General features: G+C 53.7%; 1 protein-coding gene across 5 annotated transcripts in view; it reads left to right on the top strand.

The window, feature by feature from the left end:
• LOC144937183 (uncharacterized) overlaps nucleotides 1–20,329 on the top strand; it is a 111,484-nt gene that overhangs the window by 26,159 nt on the left and 64,996 nt on the right. For 4 of the 5 annotated variants that reach the window (XM_078864505.1, XM_078864503.1, XM_078864504.1 and 1 more), the window contains one exon: nucleotides 584–643. In XM_078864505.1, the coding sequence (XP_078720631.1) occupies nucleotides 584–643 (60 nt within the window). Of the gene's footprint in view, nucleotides 1–583; nucleotides 644–5,797; nucleotides 15,187–20,329 lie in introns of those variants that run through there. The other variant, XM_078864506.1, reaches the window with a different exon arrangement.

Genomic DNA, 20,329 nt, shown 5'->3' with positions numbered 1-20,329 from the left:
TAATGGATGGCCCCTTGTTCTATACACAGCGGACACACACACACACCGTACTGTGCCGTCAGCTCTTCTGGGAATAATCGTACCAACTGTGCCAACTAGGGCCACATGGCGATGCTGTTTGCCCGGCACCATCACACTTATAATTAGCATCATCTTCAATCATCGTCATCTTTAATAATCATCATTATCTTACGCTTTTTAATGGAAATTCTCAAAAGATGTCTCAAGACATTTTCTCAATTGCACCCCAACTTAGCGTTGGGCTGCTTCCTTTTTGAATATTTAAACTTTTCTGAAACGATCGTTGTTCATCCCAGAGTATCTTGTCATGCCTCTGAATGACCTCACAAGCTTGGGTTGCATCCGGCGAAGAGAAACCACGGGGGGCCACACACCACTTGTGCTCATCGGCATGGCGTGGCCGCACACTCTCGGTGGTGCGTGGCAGACATTATGCGACGTCCGTGTCGTTTGACGACGTTGGCGTACGGCGTGCGCCGTCCCCGTCGTGAGCGCGCGACGGCCGCCCGTCGCGCCTCTCGCTCCGCGCCCCCTAAGTCCTTCGTTTGTCGCTGTTTTGCAGAAGATGGCGTGGCGCAGGCAGTGGGGCCACGGCGCGAGGACGCGCATTCTCAAATTCCGGGTGAGTGTCTCTCCGTCTCCCACCGCGCGTCGTCGGCGCGATGTCCGACGTTTCGCTCCGCGTGCTGGGAGCTTCTTTGGGAGCCGAATTGTGAACGGCGCGCCGCGTCCGTGTCACGGGATGAAGGGTCCGTTGGGAAATCTCGCATGGAGAGCGGTGTGCCCCCGCGCGTCAGGACGGAGGAGAGGTCCCTTTGCAGGACTTCTCCTCGTGAGTCCTCAAAGAGGCCTAGACAAGAAGCGATTCGTGAATTTGAACGACATTGCCGAGTGGGTGGGGGTGGGGGCGGGGGGGGTTCGTGGGGAGGGGGGGGTGAAAGCTCATGATATGTCAGACTCCTGGGGTCTCCCGTTTTGATCTCCCTACGCGGCAGCTGATACAATGGGGGCGGTTTCTCAAATTCCCACCCCCCCCGTCCCACTGCATCTGTCCACTCGGCAGTTGATCGGCAGGTCTCGTGCGATGGGGCAAAGTGTGGGCACTCTCACTTCTTCCAGGACGTACTGCCCATTTTAACAGTGCAACCAAATACTCTCGAGTGGGGCCCATGCGAGCTCGCTTAAAAGGCAGAGGTGCAGCCTCTGCAATTGCCTTCTCACGCCACTGCTGGCGGATACGCCTCCCTGGAGGGAGCCTCGCGTGGAGGCCTTCACCATTTAGCGGAGGCCCTTCCTGCGGCAGCGGCGGTGGTGTGAGCGGGCAGTTGCAGGGCTGCGCCTCTACCTTTTTAACGGCGCGTGCGTGCGATCGCTACGGTCTCCCTGCGTTGGCTACGCGCCCCCGCAGTTTGCTCGCCACCCGGCACGAGGAGCCGCTGTTAATTTGCTTGGAGGTGAGGCCCCTATTTATATGCAGATGATGCGATCGCAGTGGGCGCACGGAGCTTTCTATTGGGAGCAGTGTCCGTTTGCTCGGCAGGCAGCCAGGCGTCCAGGCGTGCGTCCAGGCGTGTGCGGCTGGCGTGCGTGCGTACGTGCGTACGTGCATGCGTCCGCGAGTGCGCAGAGCAAATAATAGTCCCAAGACCTTTGGCCCACGAGTTGCTGATAGCAGCAACGCTTGACGTCATCCAATTGCAATCAAATTATTTGTAATGGTTCACGTCTCGTGTCATCGTAAAGCCGTCGCAAACACGGCGTAGTTAGTGTCTTGGCAGCCGTAATACGCAGGAGCAACGTAAGGGTTTATATTCTAGAATAAACTCCCGTCGGTTGGAATGATGTGCCGGTGTAGTAAAAACTTACTGTACGCTTTCGAAGTAATTTGGCAGATGTTGGAAAATCTTGGTATGCGAATGCTCTTACACGCTATTACACTTTTTCTCCTTCATCGCCGACACTTTTTGCTTGCAATGGGATTCAATGGAAAAAAAACCATGCCAATTGGAATGAAGAACATTTAACTGGAGGCCCGTAAAAGAACTGTGGCCCCCGCCGTGGCGCTCGCGCGGACCGAGTGCACGCGGGCGCGCCGGCCTGGTTTTTGCGGTGAGAACTCGACGGCGAGTGACCCGCCAAAACTTTGGGCCCGCGAGTGTCGCGTGTAAAGTTTCCGCGTTTCCCTCCGGGATCCGTGCAAGGCCCCGGAGTCGCCTCGGCGAGGTTACCTTTCCTCGAGAAAGCAGGAACGACAGATTTTTTTTCGGGTACCGCGGGCCATCACGGAAGAGCGCTACCAGCGCGCTTAGATGTGAAGCAGGCGCCGTTTTCCCTGGCCGCCTCGAGGTTTTACTGTGAGACAAAGATCCCCCGTACAACCCTAACGGACTGTCGGGGCAAGTGCTGTTAGCGAGCACCTTTTGAAGCCCGGCACGGCACACGAGGGTGTCCGTGGCCAGCACCACGCCCGGCCGCCTTTGTCTCCCCAGTGACATGTTTACACACTGCGTCCGGGTACTCATTTGAGGATAAGTCGACCTAGAGGTGGCCCAGGACCGGTTCAGATAATCGTCACCGGTGTTGGCCCTGAGCGGAAATCGAACGCTGGTCGCCGGGTTCGTAGCGCAGAGTGCGAACCGCAACACTACCGCTCCCCACTTACTGTTAGACCCACGCACGCACTCCCACACACACTGTGTACGTTATATCATGGCACCTCCCTTGCCAGTATCAAAATATAACAAAAGGTTTTACCCTTTCTGGCAATAAAACCGGCGTTAAGATGTTAAAACATCAAACTAAAACCTTTTTCAAGGAATCATGTCTGCATTAACCACATACTTGTGGTGAACATGCAAACAAAAAACGTGCTCTGGTAGTATATGCATTTGTCTTTTAAACTGATTGGTCCACAACAGAGACAGCCTTCTTTAGAGCCTCTCTTGTGGACCAATCAGTTTCAAAGACAATGCATATTCTACCAGAGCGTGTTTATTTGTGTGTTCGTGCTCACCACAACTGTCTGTGGTTCACGCAGACACGATTGCCTGCAAGAGGTTTCAGTTTGTTCTTGCATTGTGTACGTTATCCTGCTGGAAATATAGCGGCGGTGCCATCGTCACGTTTCCTCCGAGATCAACACGGCCGGCCGCGAGCGAGCCGCGATGGGGCTCGTGTTTGCCTTTTCCCCTCTTCACCCCTTTTGGGGTTGTTTAGCAAGGCCTCTGCTGATGAGACCCTGGAGGTCGAATCCGATCCAGAGTTTGCTTGCTTTAAACAAACGCTGCTGCTGCTGGATAATGTTGGCCTGAAAACCCGAGAGGCCGATGGGCTACAAACTGAGATCTGTGTTTGCGTGCGCGGAGACGCAGAGTGGAGTTCTGCTGTTTGCTTTCATCCTGCGGCAGATGAGTCACGGTCATAGATCGGCTCATCGACCCATACATCCATCCAGTGTCCATGTATACACTCTGTTTAAATGCCGCGAGAAATGTACAATAATACCACTTCGGGGAGGTTTATGCAAAGGAGGTAGAATGAAGAAGTTGGATCCGCACCAGGCTTCACTTGTATTGTCAACACGGCAAGGGATGCGAATCTTTAGAGCAGTGATGGGCAGCCTGGACGGGTCGGTGGGCCACAGGGGCGGCCCTCCTTCGCCCCTGGACACACCGAGACGAGGCCACCGCGAGGCCCACCACAGGACGCAGGTTGCCCACCCCTGCTTCAGACGGGCGAGATGCGCGCGTTGGGAAGAGACGCAGACGTTGTGATGAGCAGGGCCGCGGGAGACCCCGACGGCGAGACGGGACGAGATACGAGTCCGGTGGATGGCACTGGAGAAGGGGGGCACGGAATGGAAGCTCGCAGAGAGAGAAAAACCCCGAGCAGTAATTGGACTCCTGGCTTAGATGGAGAAGAAAGTGGGAAGTTTAACTTGTGCCCCAGAGAGAGAGAGGGGGAGAGATATCCGTCTCTTCCTCATTGTCGAATGCCTCGGAGCACCTCACCTTGAGGTATGCGGGCTGGGAAATTGAGCGGCGCATGAGTGATATGCAAAGCGAAAAGTTCTGCCCTTGAACACAGCCGCACCGACGCGAGTTCAATAAAGAAAGTGCAATGTGTGCACAGAGCAAAGGCTCCTGGCTGTAAAAGTGGCAGCTCCCCCGGCCCTCACAGCAGCTTCGGAATGCGTGTTCGACCGGTGGCACGGTGGTTAGCGCACCGCTCGGCCATAGCTAACATCAGTGGTGAGTGATATCCAAACGTGTTCTGGGCCTCGGGCTAAAATGAGTACCTTGAAACGGCGCGGTGTGTAAACACCAGCACCGGGAAGACAAAGGTGGCCGGGCGTGGTGCTTAGCCACGCCACCAGCTTGCGCAATGCACCGGCCTTCGTAGGTGCTCGCGAACAGCACATGTCCCAAAAGGCTATGGTAGGCTACCCGGGTGGTCTTTGTCTATGCGAACAGCTGCTAGGAGCAAGATAGCAGTAATTCCTGGGAGCAGCGCAGCGGTGAGTGGTGGGTGTTTGTGGCGCATGGCGTTAGAGATCCAGAGCTTTGGCAGCGACATCTTGCGCTGTTGGTTAGACCCCCTTCTCTAATCAGCGGAGGCGCACGTGTCCGCGTGTCTGTGCGCGTGCGGGTGTGTGCACGCGCGCGTGCATTTGTGCGTTGATGCGTGCAGGGGGGGTGGCTTTGGTTCGCTAACCGACTGTCGCTTTGACTCGATCATTCAGATGTTGGAGAACAAGCGACAGAGGCTGGAAACAAACTCTCTGAGTCGGTGGTCTGAATGTCAAAGTGAACCACACATTCAGTTCTTTTGAGCTGGTGGTCTGGGTGAGGCTGTGAGCTTTTACAAATGCAATGCTGCGGTGCACAGCTTTGTGTGCTGTGAAATCTTTTTGACTTCATTATCAAACCTGTCCTACCAGCTGGATAAGGGCGCCGCCCCTCCCCACGCCGCCGTGGGGGTCGTGCGGGTTGTGGGGTTCGTGGGGGTCGTGGGGGTCAGGGAGGTTAACTGACCATGCTTCACCACGCCAGTCGGCGCGGGTTGGCGAAGCCGCAGGGCGCAGACGCGGGAGCATAGACACACAGTACAACACATTTCGCTGCAGTGGGTATTTCTCGGTGGGCGCCAGGGCAATATCGACAAAGTGACAGGAACCCAGCTTTCATGTAAAAACAATTCCAGTTTTCACGTTCGCCGTTTGGCCTCTTAATGTTTTGAACAAAGAAGCAGCGATGCTCCACCGCTTCTGGTTGTGCAGGTGTGGTCCCGGCCGCCTTTCCTTCAATGTTCGTTTTCCACGTTCGATCCGAGTTTTTAAGACCTCTGGGCAATGCAATGCTCGTGCAGTGCATTGCATGAAAATAACCCCGGCTGTCGGCTTCCTTTGGACTGCTGACGGCTCCAGCGCCACCGCACTCGGTGGCACAGCCATCGAGCGGCACAGGCGGTGCAGCGGTGACACGACCCGGAGGGGCCCGGGCGCCAGGCGACGAAGAGGGGCGGGAAATTGGACCGGGTGGGCGAGGTTCGGGGTCCTTTCGTTCCTCGTGCCAGGGCCCATGCCAACCGCGCTCCGGCACTCGTCACGTGCGCGCGGGCGCACGCACGTGCCATGTTTGCAGGGCAGCGTACTCACGTGGCGCAACTTGAGAAGGCTGATCGAGGGATTAACAGCGTGTGTGTGTATGTGCGCGTGTCTTGGGTGTGTCCTCTCCTCCGCCCCCCCCCCCCCCACATCGTCAAAATCGTGGAGCAGAGCATCGGCGGAGGCCCCACGTCCCCGTGTTGCCTGGGTGACACTTCGGTTTTTGCGTTCCGCCCGCCGGGCCTGCTGGTGCCCGTCAAGCCCGTGGCATCTGCGGAGGGTCCCTCCTGCGCCTACTGATGGCGCGGCGCACCCTTCGCGGGCCGGGGCCGACAGCGGGGCCCTCCGGACGGGTTTCCGGTGTCCCTCGCGCCCACTCCCCCTGGTCTGCCCCGGGCCACACCCCCCCGTGGGCTGCGGTGGAACAGTCGGTGACCATGCGGTGCTCTCGGCCACCCGCCCACCCCCCGGGGGGAGCGTGCTGGGAGCGGGAGATCGTCTCGTCAGGGTTGTTTGAAATTGGAGACGCCGCGTGCTCGGCTGCGATCGCTGATGCTTCTATCCGGCTGTGCGGCCGCCGCGGGGCAAGGGGGGACGCTTCCACAAACACGTCAAGGATTTGTTTTACTTCGCTCTGCCTTCACCCGGCTCGTGTTCAAATCTGACGGATACACGCACGCACCCCGCTGTAATTTATTTTGCTTTCACGTGTGGCTCTTTTGTTTTGTTTCACTCGCGCGAGTTGCCCCTCGCAATCAACTCGGTGCCGCGTGTCTGTCCGCGGGGCCATGCACTTGCTAGTTTCCCAAATTACGCGAATGCGAATTATTTCCCCAAAGTAATCGGTTGGAGTCGAGAAGTTCGCCGTCTCCGGAAACCAAACTGTCCAAGCGTTGCGATGAACTTGCGTAATAACCAGAGAGAGGTGCAGCAAAAGCGGCATTCAGAGTTTATTTTACACGACTCCTTCGCTCCATAATTATCCGGCCCCGTGGCCTCTGGAGGGAGAAGTTGTGCGGCTATGCGCTTCGAACGGTGTGCGCCAAATTGGAGGCCAGGTCCAGGGAGGGGTTCAGATCCAGGATGTTCGGCTGCCTGTGATTGACCGGGGTTCTCAAGTGCAGTGGGTTTATAGTTTCAGGCCAGTCACCGATGACTGAACACAAAGCCCCATCACATTTAAAAAAAAATCTGCACTTTGGCAAAATTTCTGCTCTGAGAATGAAATCTTATCGGTTTTACCGTTCATTGACGATGAACTTTGCCCTCATGAGACAGAGCGGGTTGGGAAAGTTCTGCCCTCTGCTGTGTGGACCGGAGCTCACTTGACGGGTTCTCAGATGTAGCTCTGTGAAATCCACTTCTTGTTGGCTGTTGTCTTACGTGAAGGGTTCCGCTGCTCCCAGAGGTCAACGTGTATTACATCTCGTGACGCGATACCAATGACTCAATCGAGGTAAACTTGGTTTTTAGTTTTTTGGTTATTGAGCAAGTGTCCAACTCACTCCTCACTTGGCTTGTACATCTCCTCTGTGTCTCCGTCTTACCTCGTGCCGCTCCTCAGCGTGGCCTCGTTTGCACGACAACCACACTCGCAACGATCCATGACCAGCGCGTCGAGTGTCAAAATCATTTTGCGGAGACTCGGGGACCCTGAATGAAATCAGCCGCTGTGACCTTGCAGTTTGTAATTGTGGCAGTGCATTGTCTCTCTGATGAATTAACTGCACACCATGCCACATCACGCTCTCTGGTTTGATTTTTTCAAAATTCGCGATGAACTTCGGGCACCCATCAGTCGGTGACCGCTCGCCATTCACGGTCTAACATTTGGCTTATTTCCGCATGAAGCTCTGGCATTTTCCAATGTCTTGTCTCGAGTCGGACGTCCTAAGCTTCTTTAATAGAATGTTTCACCGAGCCGATTATCTGCTGTGCGAAACGTGTTGCCTGTGCTTTGTTTGAACACGACGTTATACTACCCTCGGATATTATAAGCTGTTTATTTTAAGCGCGGCGTTTGGTTGAATCAAAAGGCAGTAAACGGCAGAGCGGATGTGGTACTGTTTGAGTTTTAGGATCCGACGAGAGAAGGAACGCTCCGATAACGTTCGAGACTTTGGTGTATTTGCAAAGCACGTACGGGAAACTGGGTGGCGCTCGTCAACACACTTGCACAAGGAGCACAAAACAAAAGATTGTTCGGCGCGCAAACGGAACCGGTGGGTGGGGAGGGAGGGGGGTGAAGCACAATGGAAAGAGAAGGTTATGATTTACCGCGGACCGTTTCTCAATCTCACATTCCGTGAACCTCGCACCGCTCGCACACATTCCCGTCCGGGTTGAAGGAGGTGTTTCCTGTTTACAGAAGAGTTCGCCGCAAAAGCCGGGAGACGCGTTTTCTAAGACTCGCGCGACGCCGTTGAGCCAGAAGGGCTGATAACCTGGTGTTGGTGATTGTTGACAAATATTCTTTAGAACCTTTTCAGTCGCTTTGTGGCCTTGAGTTTGGTATTGTTCCGGGCAGGTTCAGTACAACCCGACTTTGCATATGCGTTCATAAATCGGTGAACCGGAAACGTTGCAGTCTTTTCTTTTATTCCTCCCTCCACCGGTGAATTTTCCGTGTTTTTGTTCTAACCTTCATGACATTTGTACAAACACATCTGTGCAAAAGTTTTAATGTCGCCGTGCGATGGCCACTGAAATTGGGACGGCTTCGGCCGGACTCCCATCTCCCCCCCCCCGCCCCCATCCCCGTTTGGCGGTGGCAAGCCACCTCGGCCGTACATCGGCCGAACGTTGGCCAGTCCGTGCGGTCTCTTGTGTGTCGCGAGCCGCTTCGTGTCTTCACGCGTTACGCACGCTGCGCACAAGAGCCCATGTCCCAGAATGAACTTCAGTTTCTCGACGGGGGCTAAACGCTTCTGTGTTGATTATTGTTGCTGAAATCTGCTGACGAGCGGATTTTTATAAGGAAGAGATTTTACTGCCGTTGCTGTTGGACGCTGCGTCGGAGAGCTGTCGCAATTCCGAAATATAAACCTCTTGCTTGCCCTGGGGCCAGTGAAATGTAGGCCGCAGCAATCCGCAGCTCCACAGTAATTTAGTTGCCAAGAAGACGTAAAATATATGTGTATTGCAATGGAACTTAGGAAGTACCGAAAGTCGTAACACAAATATTTCATAATGAACGTTACGCATTCCAGCACTTTAGAGGTCGCATGTTTAAGGCTGACGGCGTCGTGATTTTGGTTTTCACTTTGCTGACGGTGTTGATATTGATCTTGTTGTTGATGTTGATCTTTGTGCCACTAGGGCTTTAGTGGCGATGATTGTAGAGGATGACCCCGGGGCGTGGGCCACCTCGTGTCGTCGGCGCAATGGTGACCTTTGCGGCCGGTGGCCGAAAAGCGCCGCGACCCGACCCGTTTGCGTGAACCGCATGACCCCGACGTATCCTAGCAGCTGGGCCTGCGCTCCACTCCTGTCCACACCCCGAGTGTCTCCCCTTCGGTGGCCAAACGACCTGCTTTGGCCAGAACAGGGCAGTGTCCCCCTCCCCAAGCTTTTGTGAAAATCTAGATTTTGTCGCCGGTTTAAAATGTTCTGGGGTCATGCCCCCGACTCGTGATGCCAGGCCAGTGGCAAGGGCTCCATTAGCAGTGGGAGGGGTTCTCTGGACAGTGGGAGGGGCTACGTGCGTTGTAAGTGGGGCCTATGAGAAGTAGGCGGTGGGCTATGGGAAGGAGGCTTAAGCCATTGGCAAACTCGAGCCGGTGGGTGGTGGATCAGGGGCGGTTATGCAAAGAGAGAATTCCCTAATGGAGAGAGGGGGCCGCCAGCCCCTCCATGTGTCCTGGTTGAGCCTCCCAAGGCTCAAACGAGCATCTGGCATAGCTCCTCATCTCTGTCAGCCACCACGAGACGGCAGTGTAAATTCCACAGGCTGACTCCTTGGGGTATTCGTGGGTCACTACCCGGAAAGTGGCACTCATTTTATTGATCCCTGAAAGATGATGGTCAGATGTGAATCCCGACAGGGATTCGAAGCACATGCCAAATAGCCATCGAGATTTTCAGAGAGACATTGATTGTTTTTTTGGGCGGGGGGGGGGGTGAGGTTGGATTTTGCTTCCACAGAGATGGAGCAATGAGGGTTCAACTCGTGTGCAAGGTTAGATGGCTCGCATCGCGAGCCCACACGAGTGATGGCGATGACTTGGGGAGGCCTTCACCCTACGGTGGATAGATCACAGCTGATGGACGATAAGGGCAACGCCTGCTTTACGTCCTGCACACATTTATTCGGTGGCTGCTGCGCATCTGCGCAAGCCGGATTGGCTATTAATATTTAACTGAGCATTGTTAAGAGTAATTGTTAACAGTAATCGTTGTTCATGAGCGCAGGACCGCCCAGAGGGGGGGATGTGGACAGAAGGGGACATTTGCTGCGGGCGTTAAACAAACGAGGGCCCGCAATAGGGCATGTGGGTAGTGGAATCGGGGAGGCCCACGTGGCATTCCACCCCGGGCCTCCAGGAGCCTGCGAGCAGCCCGGGCTGAACGACACTGCACGCACACGGCCGCGTGAGAGCGTTCCTCGCCACGTGGCCTTCTCCAGCCAAACGGACGCTCTACGGCAGAATTGACGGATCATGCCAGCCGGGGTAACGATGGTTAATTGTGTTAATGAGCGACTCCTTGATCAGCATCGCTCACACGACAAGACCGGATTCTCCTTTTAATTACGATGAACAAAATTGCTTTATTGTTCCAAAAAGACGCACCGAGGTAGGGTTTCACGCAAGGTAGGTGCCTGACCCAAACCCCCTAATCCTGACACTAACTTGGTTGAGGGCGCTTGGTTGGCAGACAATGGCAGTGTGGCATCGTGTCAGGAATGGAAATGTGAAGTGAACGCGAGCGGCGAATCTGCCCTGCGGATTCGTGCGGCAGATTTTTTGGGGTCCGTCAAATGGTGCGGGAGTCGAATGGGAACGCGAAGCGAGCGACCGTCGGTGTACTCGAGTTGTTATTATGGTGACGTGTATCATTAGCCAGGATAACAATCCACGTGGTCGGCTGGCAATGCTTAGCTTTTTTACTCGTGCACACAAGTTGGGGCACCGCCACCACCACCCATCCGTCCAACAAGGGAGGCGTTTTGACCGCAGGGCGGAGATCGTAGCCACCGCAGGAGGTGCAATCGGGGATTAATTTGCCACCGAAAAATAAGCCAGGTCTCTGGTCGACTCGAGTAGGCTTTGCGACTAATAGCCGTAGCAATAGCAGCGAGGGGTATGGTGGATGTTGGTGGGCCTGGGTGTGCGAAAATGTTTCCTGGACTACCGAGCCAGGGACAGAGCCCGGCTGCAACCAACGAGCGGGTGGGGGGGACGGAGCGGCCCGTTTTGTGTGCGCGGCTTCAGTCTCCAGCGTGACACGGCGAGGGTGGTGGCAAAGCGGTCGCCACACCGCTCGCCGCTGTCGCATTGGGGGAGGTGGGGGGGGACGGTTCGTGCCGGTCTGGTCTCGAGCGTTCCCGTTCGAAATTCGAACAAGCGCTAATCCAAATTCACGATGACATCGCCGCTTTCTCTGATGAACACTGCCGAGTGACAGAATGAATACATTTCGTAACAAACTTGACTTGGAGCTTTCGTGACTGCAGGAATTACTCTTTGTTTCTTTTGGTAAAGTCACGTAGAAATAAATTGTATGGTTATTATTTTTTCTACGTGACTTTACCGAAAGAACCAAGGAGTAATACATATCGTAGCCTGACGTTTTGCGCAATCAGCCTCTGCTCTGAATATGAGCCTTTGCCCGAAACGCCAGTTTGCAATGTGCCGCATATAATCTGTCTGTGAAGTCACACGCTTAACTCTGTGCACCCCAAAGTCTGCCACGGACCTCAGGTTGGCACCACACCAAGGGCGCAGCGGGAACGCACCACTCCCATCATTCCTCGCTTGCATGGTCATGTGGCCACCACATTGCACGTGCGGTACAACGCTTCTCAGCCTTGCCCAGACCTCCAGCTCTAGAGCTGCGTGTATTGCCACCCGTGCTTACTGAGCTTTGTCAGTTTGCGTCATCAAACACGTTGTTGATCTCCTGCGTGGGTTTCCGACTTTAAAGCGCATGCGCCACTTCGCCCCGTTGTCCCAAGCACCAATTCACTGCGATGCTTTGTGCTGAAGTAACGGCCCCCTTTGTGCGTGAAATGCGCCCGAATTGAGTTGAATTCAGTGGCGACCTGGGCGCAGCCTAATTCGCACGGCGTTGCCTCGCGATCGTGCGGTCATCTCGCGCACAACCGTCTCCACCGTGACCACCCATTCTCAATTCTCTTACGTCCGGCGAATTATTCGTACACTTTGGGCGGAAAATTGTCTTGCGTTGACAACGCACTGTGCCGAGTCTGAGGAATTTCGTTTCCACGGGCATGTGTACACTCGCTCACCAAAAAAATAGAACAAATTCCTGCCGTTACCAATCCACCGACGGATGAGAGAGGCCTCGCCACACCATCTCGGCCACGGGTTATTTTTTGTTTGTTTGTTTCGTGACCACACTTCACGCTGCTCGGTGGAGATTGGGGGCGTGAGGGCAGGGGCAGCGCTGATAGCGCTTGCCACCGATGGCTATGGCCGTGGGCAGGAATCTAACTCGCCCGCTTCACCGTACAGCACGCCGAGCACTGGAGCACGTACTTAAGGAACACACTGTATACATGTATATAAATACAGTACGTACTTAAAACGCTGTGCAATGAACTGTTGATATTCGATTTTATGGAATGCGCCTCGAACACAACATTATCGTTAAAGCGTCGTTGTGGGGAATGTCGAGAACAAAATAAATAGCGCTCCTCGTAGTTTGCGCGTCCAAAGCAGGACCCACGTCTTATACAGTGGGTCCTTGCCGATTGACATCGGGCAGTGCACCAGAATTGGTTTGAGCAAGCTTGACTGCTGATGAGACACTTGAATGCTGATCCTGGCCTAGAGTTTTCCTTGTGCTGCTCATGGAGATGCACTCCACGGGAAGCCCTGAGGCCCGATGGGTTTCGTTGGAGAGGCGAACGTGGGGCGAGAAAGAGGCGTTATTTGTTTTGTACCATCGCTCGGTCATGGAACCAACTCGCTCATCATCAGCGCGTTGGGAGCTGCCCTGCTCCGGGCTCGAGCTGCCGTTGACAGGCCGTGAATGTTTGGCCAAGGGCCTCTCGGTGAGTAGTTTGTTGGTCGACCGCATCCCTGTAAAGGTTACCGCTTTAATTCCACGCTCACCGCTAGTGGCTTAACGACCCCCCCCCCTTCCTCCTCGCTCTTCACCAACGAAATCACCAATGGACTCCGTCTTATTTCATACCGCCCCTCCCCCTTGAAACAGACTGCAGAGGCAAGGTTCACGGCTTGACAAGGCTCATTCTCACTCGACCTTCTCTGAGAAATGTCCGCTTACATCTCTTTCGCCACCACTGACGAAAATCACCCAGGCACTGTTTGTCAACGTGTGAATCTGGTCCCTGGACATAATGGCCTCTTACCTGGTCATACACCTTCATCCAGCAGTAGTTTCACCATGGCTGCTGATGATGATGAAGATGGTCATCGTGAAGAAGACCTGATCATGATGATCTCTTCAGTGGCCGAGGATCACCGCACGAGTTTGTTATGGACTGGTTGACAGAGGACCGTGGCTGGACCCGTTTGTCAAGTTTGGTCAGCTCTGCCTATTATTGTGCAACGATATTGACATATTCTGAGCAGTATCGATCTCTTCGGCATTTGCATGTTTGTGATCCTGCGCTCCTCCTGGCGATATAATTCACTCGAGTCTCTTGATTTTCTATCGAATTGCTCAAAAAGGCAAACGTCAGCGGTTTCCCCTGCTCAGATAAGCGAACGGGCGATGCCCTTCTTCGTTCACGGCTCGAGAGCCGGTGGTGTAAGTTTCGCATTCCCGTGGCAGGCAGCTAGTCCACTGTTTACTTTCCACAAACTCGTGCTGAGCTCATCGACCTGAGAGAGGAATGAGTTATGGGCTGAGTTGACCCCTGGACCAGGATTTGAACTCGGCCGTGGCACGGGCCAGATTGTGCGGCCGGGCTCGAGCGTGGGCAGAGGAAGGAGACTGCAGGAATCGGTTTTGGGCGGTTCGATCGCACTCCATTACACGTGACGCGAGACGCGGCGCACGCTGGTAAACGATGTTGCGTCAGCGGCGCTGGATGCGTATAAAGTATATTTTTTCACAAGTTCAGCGCTTTATTAGTAAGGTGCCCTCCCTTGACGAGCTGTTGGCTAAAATTAGCGCGTTATCGGTCATCACAAATGTAATGGGAGTCCAAGCAATTATACGGAGGCAATTAACTTTCGTGTAATAATGATGACAACATATATTTTCTTTCATAAAATGGCACCGTTTGCTTTTCTTTGTTTAAAAAAAAAAGTTGTATTATTCCGTGATGTTTATAAACATTGTAAAAATAAAACAACCCAAGAGGAATTCTATATTCCTTTCTCGGACAATGGCAGGCGGCTGCCCCGCTGCTGCCAAGTTTATCGCTTCCCGACGGCGAAGTTGAGCCGGTCCCCTGTGTGAACCGCGGCCTCTGTGCGACCACGGCAGCCACGCCACACAGCTCCAAACGCTGCTGCCACCGTCAGCTCACCGTCTCGCAGTAACCGACAGGTATTACAAAACAAACTGCCGCAAAGAGGTTTACAAAGTTACGGAATATCTGGCAGTAGAGGGATTTTCTTTTGTTGGTCTGTGTTCACGCCTGTTTTGTCATCGTCGTCGCCGGTGTAACCTAGGAATGCGTCGTTTTACTCGCACGTGCCGTGCCGTGCGTGTCCCGTGCGTTTCCCTACAAAGACGGGCCGTTTTCTAATTGCTCCAAGGTGACGTTTGCTACGACGATAATGGCCGTATCTATAACAATAAAATAATAAAACTGACGAACTTTAAATAAAGAGCTCCCCCCAGCAATAAAGACGGAAGGCTCGCGAGTGGCCCGGGAGAGAGGCCGTCGTCGCCTCCCGATGCAAAGTTCAAGGCGGATGAATGGCAGCGGTTTCTGCGCGGAGGACCGACTCCGGCTGCGAACGCGGTCGCTTTGAACGATCGAATCCCCCACAGCGGGTTACCTTGCGTGGCGTGACTCGTGAGCAGTGGTCCGCACAGTCGCACAGACCTCACCACCCCCCCTCGCCGCCGTTATCAGGGTGGTTGTGTTGGTGGTCGACGACGCTGTTGGGTGGACAGCGTCGTGGGGAATTCCGCGCGGCTGTCGTGGGCATTACGGGACCGACGCGCGCCATCGGAGCGCTGCTTCTCGGTACGCAGCAGAGGCCACTGGCCTGCGGCACCGTGCGTAGACAAGTAGCGTGTGAATGTCTGTATATTTCTGTGAAGCTGTTGATAGTCACTGAAAACAACTCAGGCTTTTCCCTGTGCCTACTCCACTATGATTTGTTTTTCCTACTGGACTCCTTGGGTGTAGTCTTAATAAAGCAACTTTCCTCACTCTGTTGTTGTCTTCCATCATTAATTTTTTTCCTGCAATTATCTGATGAGCACTGTACATAATTGTCTACCGAGACGTCTGACCGCTGTGTAAAAGTAGGCCAAATGTCTCCGAGTGGGGCACTGTTGAGCTGTCTTTTGTTGAAGCCCTTCCGCCAGCGGTGGCGTTGCAGGGCTGCACCTTTACCTCTCACCATGAAGTGTACTGGGGCTTTGTGGACAGTCTGTGCACAATCCACCAACCCGTGGGTTGCCCCGCACGGAGGCTCCACACTGGCGCACAGCGATCACAGCGGCCGGCCGTACTCCGGCCGTACTCCGCTCCGCTGTGCGCTGCCGGGCGAGGTCCCCCGCCCGACTGGAAGTGAAGAGGTCACAGGTCACGACAGCGCAGGCCGGCCGGTGTGTCAATTCGCTCTGCCGTTCTTTCGGAGAGGCCGGTGCAATTGCGTGGGTGATGTCCGACTCCGTCGCTCTGTCGTCCGCCCTCTGTTCACATTGCTGGTCTTGGTTGCGATCGCCATTGTGTGGACCCCGAGGCTCCTGATCCCTACAAAGATGTCGCCACCGCGTTCTCGTCTGGTTAGAAAACAGGACCCTGCGGGGTGGGCTGGTAGGAACGAATAACCAAAGAATATAAACATAATGTATTATTACACTTGTTTAGCCAGGAAAGCCCCACTGAGTCTAAAGGTTTTTGTAGGGTCCTGCCAAGTGTTTGCAGTAGGGGGCGATGTTGCTACACGGTCGGACGGACGGTCGGACGATATAATCTATTGTAGGCTGGTCCACTTCGTTCCTACCAGTAACAACGGACTTGCTCTATCGATCGAGTTCCTCCTTGGGCAGATCAGGCCTCCCGTTTCTACAGGTCACTGTGCTGTTGAACTTGTACGGGAGAGAGGGAGGATATGGGCTGGTGGCTTAGAGGTCCGAGCACTGAGCAAGCACAGTCTGAGATCCTCAGTTCAAGTCCAGGCAGCGGCCCTTGTGATTTACCCGGGTTCTCAAGTCTAGTGAGTTGGTGGTCTCAGCCCAGTTGTGCCATATGGCTCAAGGACCCTGGACTCGTCCTCTGCGATGTCGAGGTTTTTGTCTTCGTCGTTGTTGCTGCTGTGCTCACGCAGCACCACGGATCTCCCGTGTAAAATACTTGGGCAACTGGAAAAAAACGGGACAAATCCGTGTAACAAATGCAATCAACTTTAACTGAAAAGAGTCGCCGTACAAAACAAACCCCATCGTATTGAATTCGCTTGTGCAATTAATTTTGCTAAATTCCAGGTCTGAGAATTCAAAAGTATCGGTTTGACTTTCATGTGATGAACATTTCTGTCTAAAGTAGGGTAAGTGAGGAAGCGCAGCGGCCCCTAGTGTGGACCAGAGCGTCACTCGAACTTGAAGGGATCTCGAAGGTAGCTCTGTGACATCCGCTTCCACGGGACGTTCTCCAGCACCGGAGGTTGCGTTGCTCTTCGAGGGTTCCGGACGAACTCTTCGTCTCGTGCCGTGACACCGAAGGCACAATTGTAAAACAATTGGGGAAAAGATAAACGCCGAAACTGTAATACACAGCAGGGAAAGAGAGGGAGAGGTCATGCTGCAGAAGCCACGCAGACTTTGAAATGCTCGGTGTGGGATGGGCGACTGGAAAAGGGCGATATTCAGTTTGTCATAAACATGGTGACTGCAACTTTACACTAAATGCAAAGCTGTCAAGCTGTCAAGCTGTTAATATACAGGGTGCACAAGTTGTAAAACTAAATGACTTAATTCGGTGCATTGGCAATGGAGCGGCACGACGACTGCCTTACGGCGGAAAAGTAGAACTGCAGAGGTCCCGTTTCGGGCAACGGGCCATGGCCAAAAGTGTGAGCTGCGATGAAACTCGGTTTTGGTTTGAACGCGCAGACACACAAACGGCTCCGGTTTCTTCCCACGTGGCAATAAACACATTCCTGCGGAGGGAGCTGGTAGGAACGTTGGGTTGCTCGGTCAATGGCCAGAGTCAACGGCGGCGTGGTGTATTCCGCAAATATGGCCGACTGTGAGGGCGGGCACAAGCCGGCGTGAGTAGGTTAAACGTTGAGTTTTATAAGGGCACCACGGGGTGACCAGCCCCTCCCCACCCAGGCCCACCCCTCCCACCCTCCCCACCCAGCCCCTCCCCTTCCCCACCCAGCCCCTCCCCACCCTCCCCACCCAGCCCCTCCCTCCCCACCCAGCCGCTCCCCTCCACCCAGCCCCACCCCTCCCATTTTTTGATGCACGACGGACGGACACAATAATCCCCTGTGGGCTGGTGTAACCAGGAGGTTCCTACCATTATCATTCATTGACCGACGCCACCTTCATATACACAGGGCCGTAGACCTTGGACAACTGTTTGGGCCGGCTCAACGCGTGGCCGTGGTCCCTCGTTCCTCGCCCCTCCGAGTCGTCCTCTCTCGCTCTCTCTTCACGAGAGAGCGAGGAGTGAACACCTCGCGGCATATTACAAGTTGAATTACTGTTTTGAAAATGTCAACTTACATGACGGCGCCGTTCGTTCGGAACATTGTAAGTTTTATTGACTCGTGTTTACGCCACTGACAACGCAGTCCGCTAATTTATTGTTTAGTTGCGAGTAGCAACACTAAACATGGTGATAAGACAACTCTACCTCTGACGGGAACACACGGGTGACATATTTACACCCATAATTGTGCTCCAACCCCTTCCTCGTGTTTCACCGGCGTTGTGGTAAATGCTGATAAATTACGCGGAAAACATAGACGCGTGGAAGAGAAACAGTTACTGCTAATTTAGATGTTGAATTTTAATTACCGTTGGAAAGAAGTGTGTGTGTTTATTTTTTACGGCCAAATTAAAGTGCTCGTTTATCTCGGCGCCGCGTGTATGGAACATGATTCTGCGCGTGTATACGTGCGGAACAAAAGGTGAGGAGTGCGTAGAGACACGTGGACTTGCACCGAGAGGCAGCCAGGGAAACGTGCGTTAGAGGACATAACCCGGGGACCAGCAAACAAAAAAAGAAGAGCCATTTCGCTTTCGGTAAAAAAACAACCTCTATTTCAAGAGCCGCAATGCACTGTCTGGTGAATAGGAGACGGCGGTGGTCCTTCCTAAATATCGTGTCACGAACACTGTCATTAAAGAGCCACCGCATGCGGCTCCGGATTCACAGGTTGCCGACTCCTGACGTACTCGGAGACGTCGAATTGACTTGAGCAAAGTAAGCGGCGCTTAGGGCACGTCGCAAGGAAGAGTCGATGGCCGGTGGTCGAGACGAACGAACGAGTGGCAGTCGAAGGAGGGAGCCCGCCGGAGAGGACGTGCGCCCTGGAGAAGGAGCGGTGCGTTCGACTCGTGTGCGGCAGCGAGATGGATCGTGAGACGTTGAGAGATGGCGAGAGTTTCGGAAGAAGGCCTTCGTCCGGCAGTGGATGGATCGTGGCTGATTACTGTGGATGTGCGCAATACAGGAGCCCCGACTGTGTAGAGATATAAAAACACTCTCCTTGTATCCGGCTTGCTGTGGGGGGGGGGGGACGCTCGTGACGGATCCTATCATCCGTGTTTACTTGTATAAACTTTCTCCACGCGGTAAAGCGTGGAGAAAGTTATAAAATGTCCACCCCCCCCCCCCTTTGTTATCTGCGCGGAGGCACGCATAGAAGGAAGAAAACATTGTTGCGCGATGACAGGGCGATCAATTTATAGACACCCCACTGATATCTCATGGACCCCCCCCCCTAACTTCCCAACCGGGCGTAGTGATTCCTGCTGAAATGAGTGTCATCGTCATTGGTTTTGTTGTACTATCGGGGGCAGTATTTTATCGTCGGCCGCTCGTCTTGCCGAGCCGAGCCGGGCCACGGCCGAAGCTTCGTCAGCGGCGGAGGCGGCGGCCGGGATGGGCCCTGAGGTCGCTGCGCTCGGAGTCTGGGGAGAGCGGCCGTGACGCGGTCCGTCGCTCGGCACACCCGGTGCTCCGCCCCCCCCCCCCCCCCCAGTTGACAAGGCTGAGCCAGTGGTGGGCATTCCACATTACTGTGGCAGACGCGAATTATTTTCCGGGCGATTGGATACTGTGAGAGCGATGGCTCTGTGGGACGAGATTCGATTTGTGCGTTGAGGTTGTTGGGTGGCGTGCGGAGGCTTTAAAATGAAACGTTGTTCTCTCTCTAATGTCTCTGAGTTATCGTGATGGGGTATCTGTAAATTGATCGCTCTGTAAAAGCGTGAATATGTTCACACGAGAGGCGTTTGGCAGAGTCTAAAGCTGGCAGATTTGCATATCCCGATCAAACGACCAGTTACAAAAATAGAACAAGTGATTTAGCGCTGCTGTAGGACAAGAGCTTGCATTCAATTAGGGCGATCTAACATAGCCGACGATTTAATTGCAAATAATTATCCTTTACATTATTGCTTTAAGGATGCCAAGTTAATCAGTTGCCGCGTATATGCAGGCGTGTGCTCGCTGTATTATTATTTTAGCAATTACAGGGCCGTGTTAAATCACAATGCCTGCTAACACGACTTGTTCATCTCAATGAGCTGTGAAACACTGCAGTATTAAAATGCAGATTAGTTGCTAATCTGAGCTCTATGGTAATCCTTCATCTGGTGTTATTTTTTAATGTCTTATTCTAATATGCATTGTTATTCTCAGGCTGCAGGATTGGCAGTGTGACCTTTGACCCAACCCCGCCAGCAATCTGATTATTTGTCACGATTCATTAAAAAGGTGATTATTTCAGCATCATCTCCTTTCTGCTTTCCAACGAAGGTTGAGACTGTTAATTTTATCGCGTGCTGTTTACCACGTAGGGAAGCCTCGCCAAGTCTCATGACTCGTTTTCATGAGGATCCTGCCAAGCTGTCACAGTAGGGAGGGGTGGGGGGCGATGATTACCGTATTCCAATTGAGTAATTAGTGGTGTAATTTTTTTCAAATTTGCCAAACTTGTACCATGCAAACGAAGACACGACATCTTCAACTTACACTGTGTAACAGGCGGCATTCAGTATTTTTTTAGGGTTAATACGCACGACCGCAGTATTAATCAGGGCGGCCCGTTGGTTTCGAGCCGTGGAGCGCTGCAACAAGCCACTGGGCCGCATCACCGTGTGTTAAGCTCTGTTTGTCTCACG

Source organism: Lampetra fluviatilis, chromosome 18 (genome assembly GCF_964198595.1).
Source record: "Lampetra fluviatilis chromosome 18, kcLamFluv1.1, whole genome shotgun sequence".
Taxonomy (NCBI): Eukaryota; Metazoa; Chordata; class Hyperoartia; order Petromyzontiformes; family Petromyzontidae; genus Lampetra; species Lampetra fluviatilis.
This window is presented reverse-complemented; position numbering and strand designations above follow the sequence as displayed.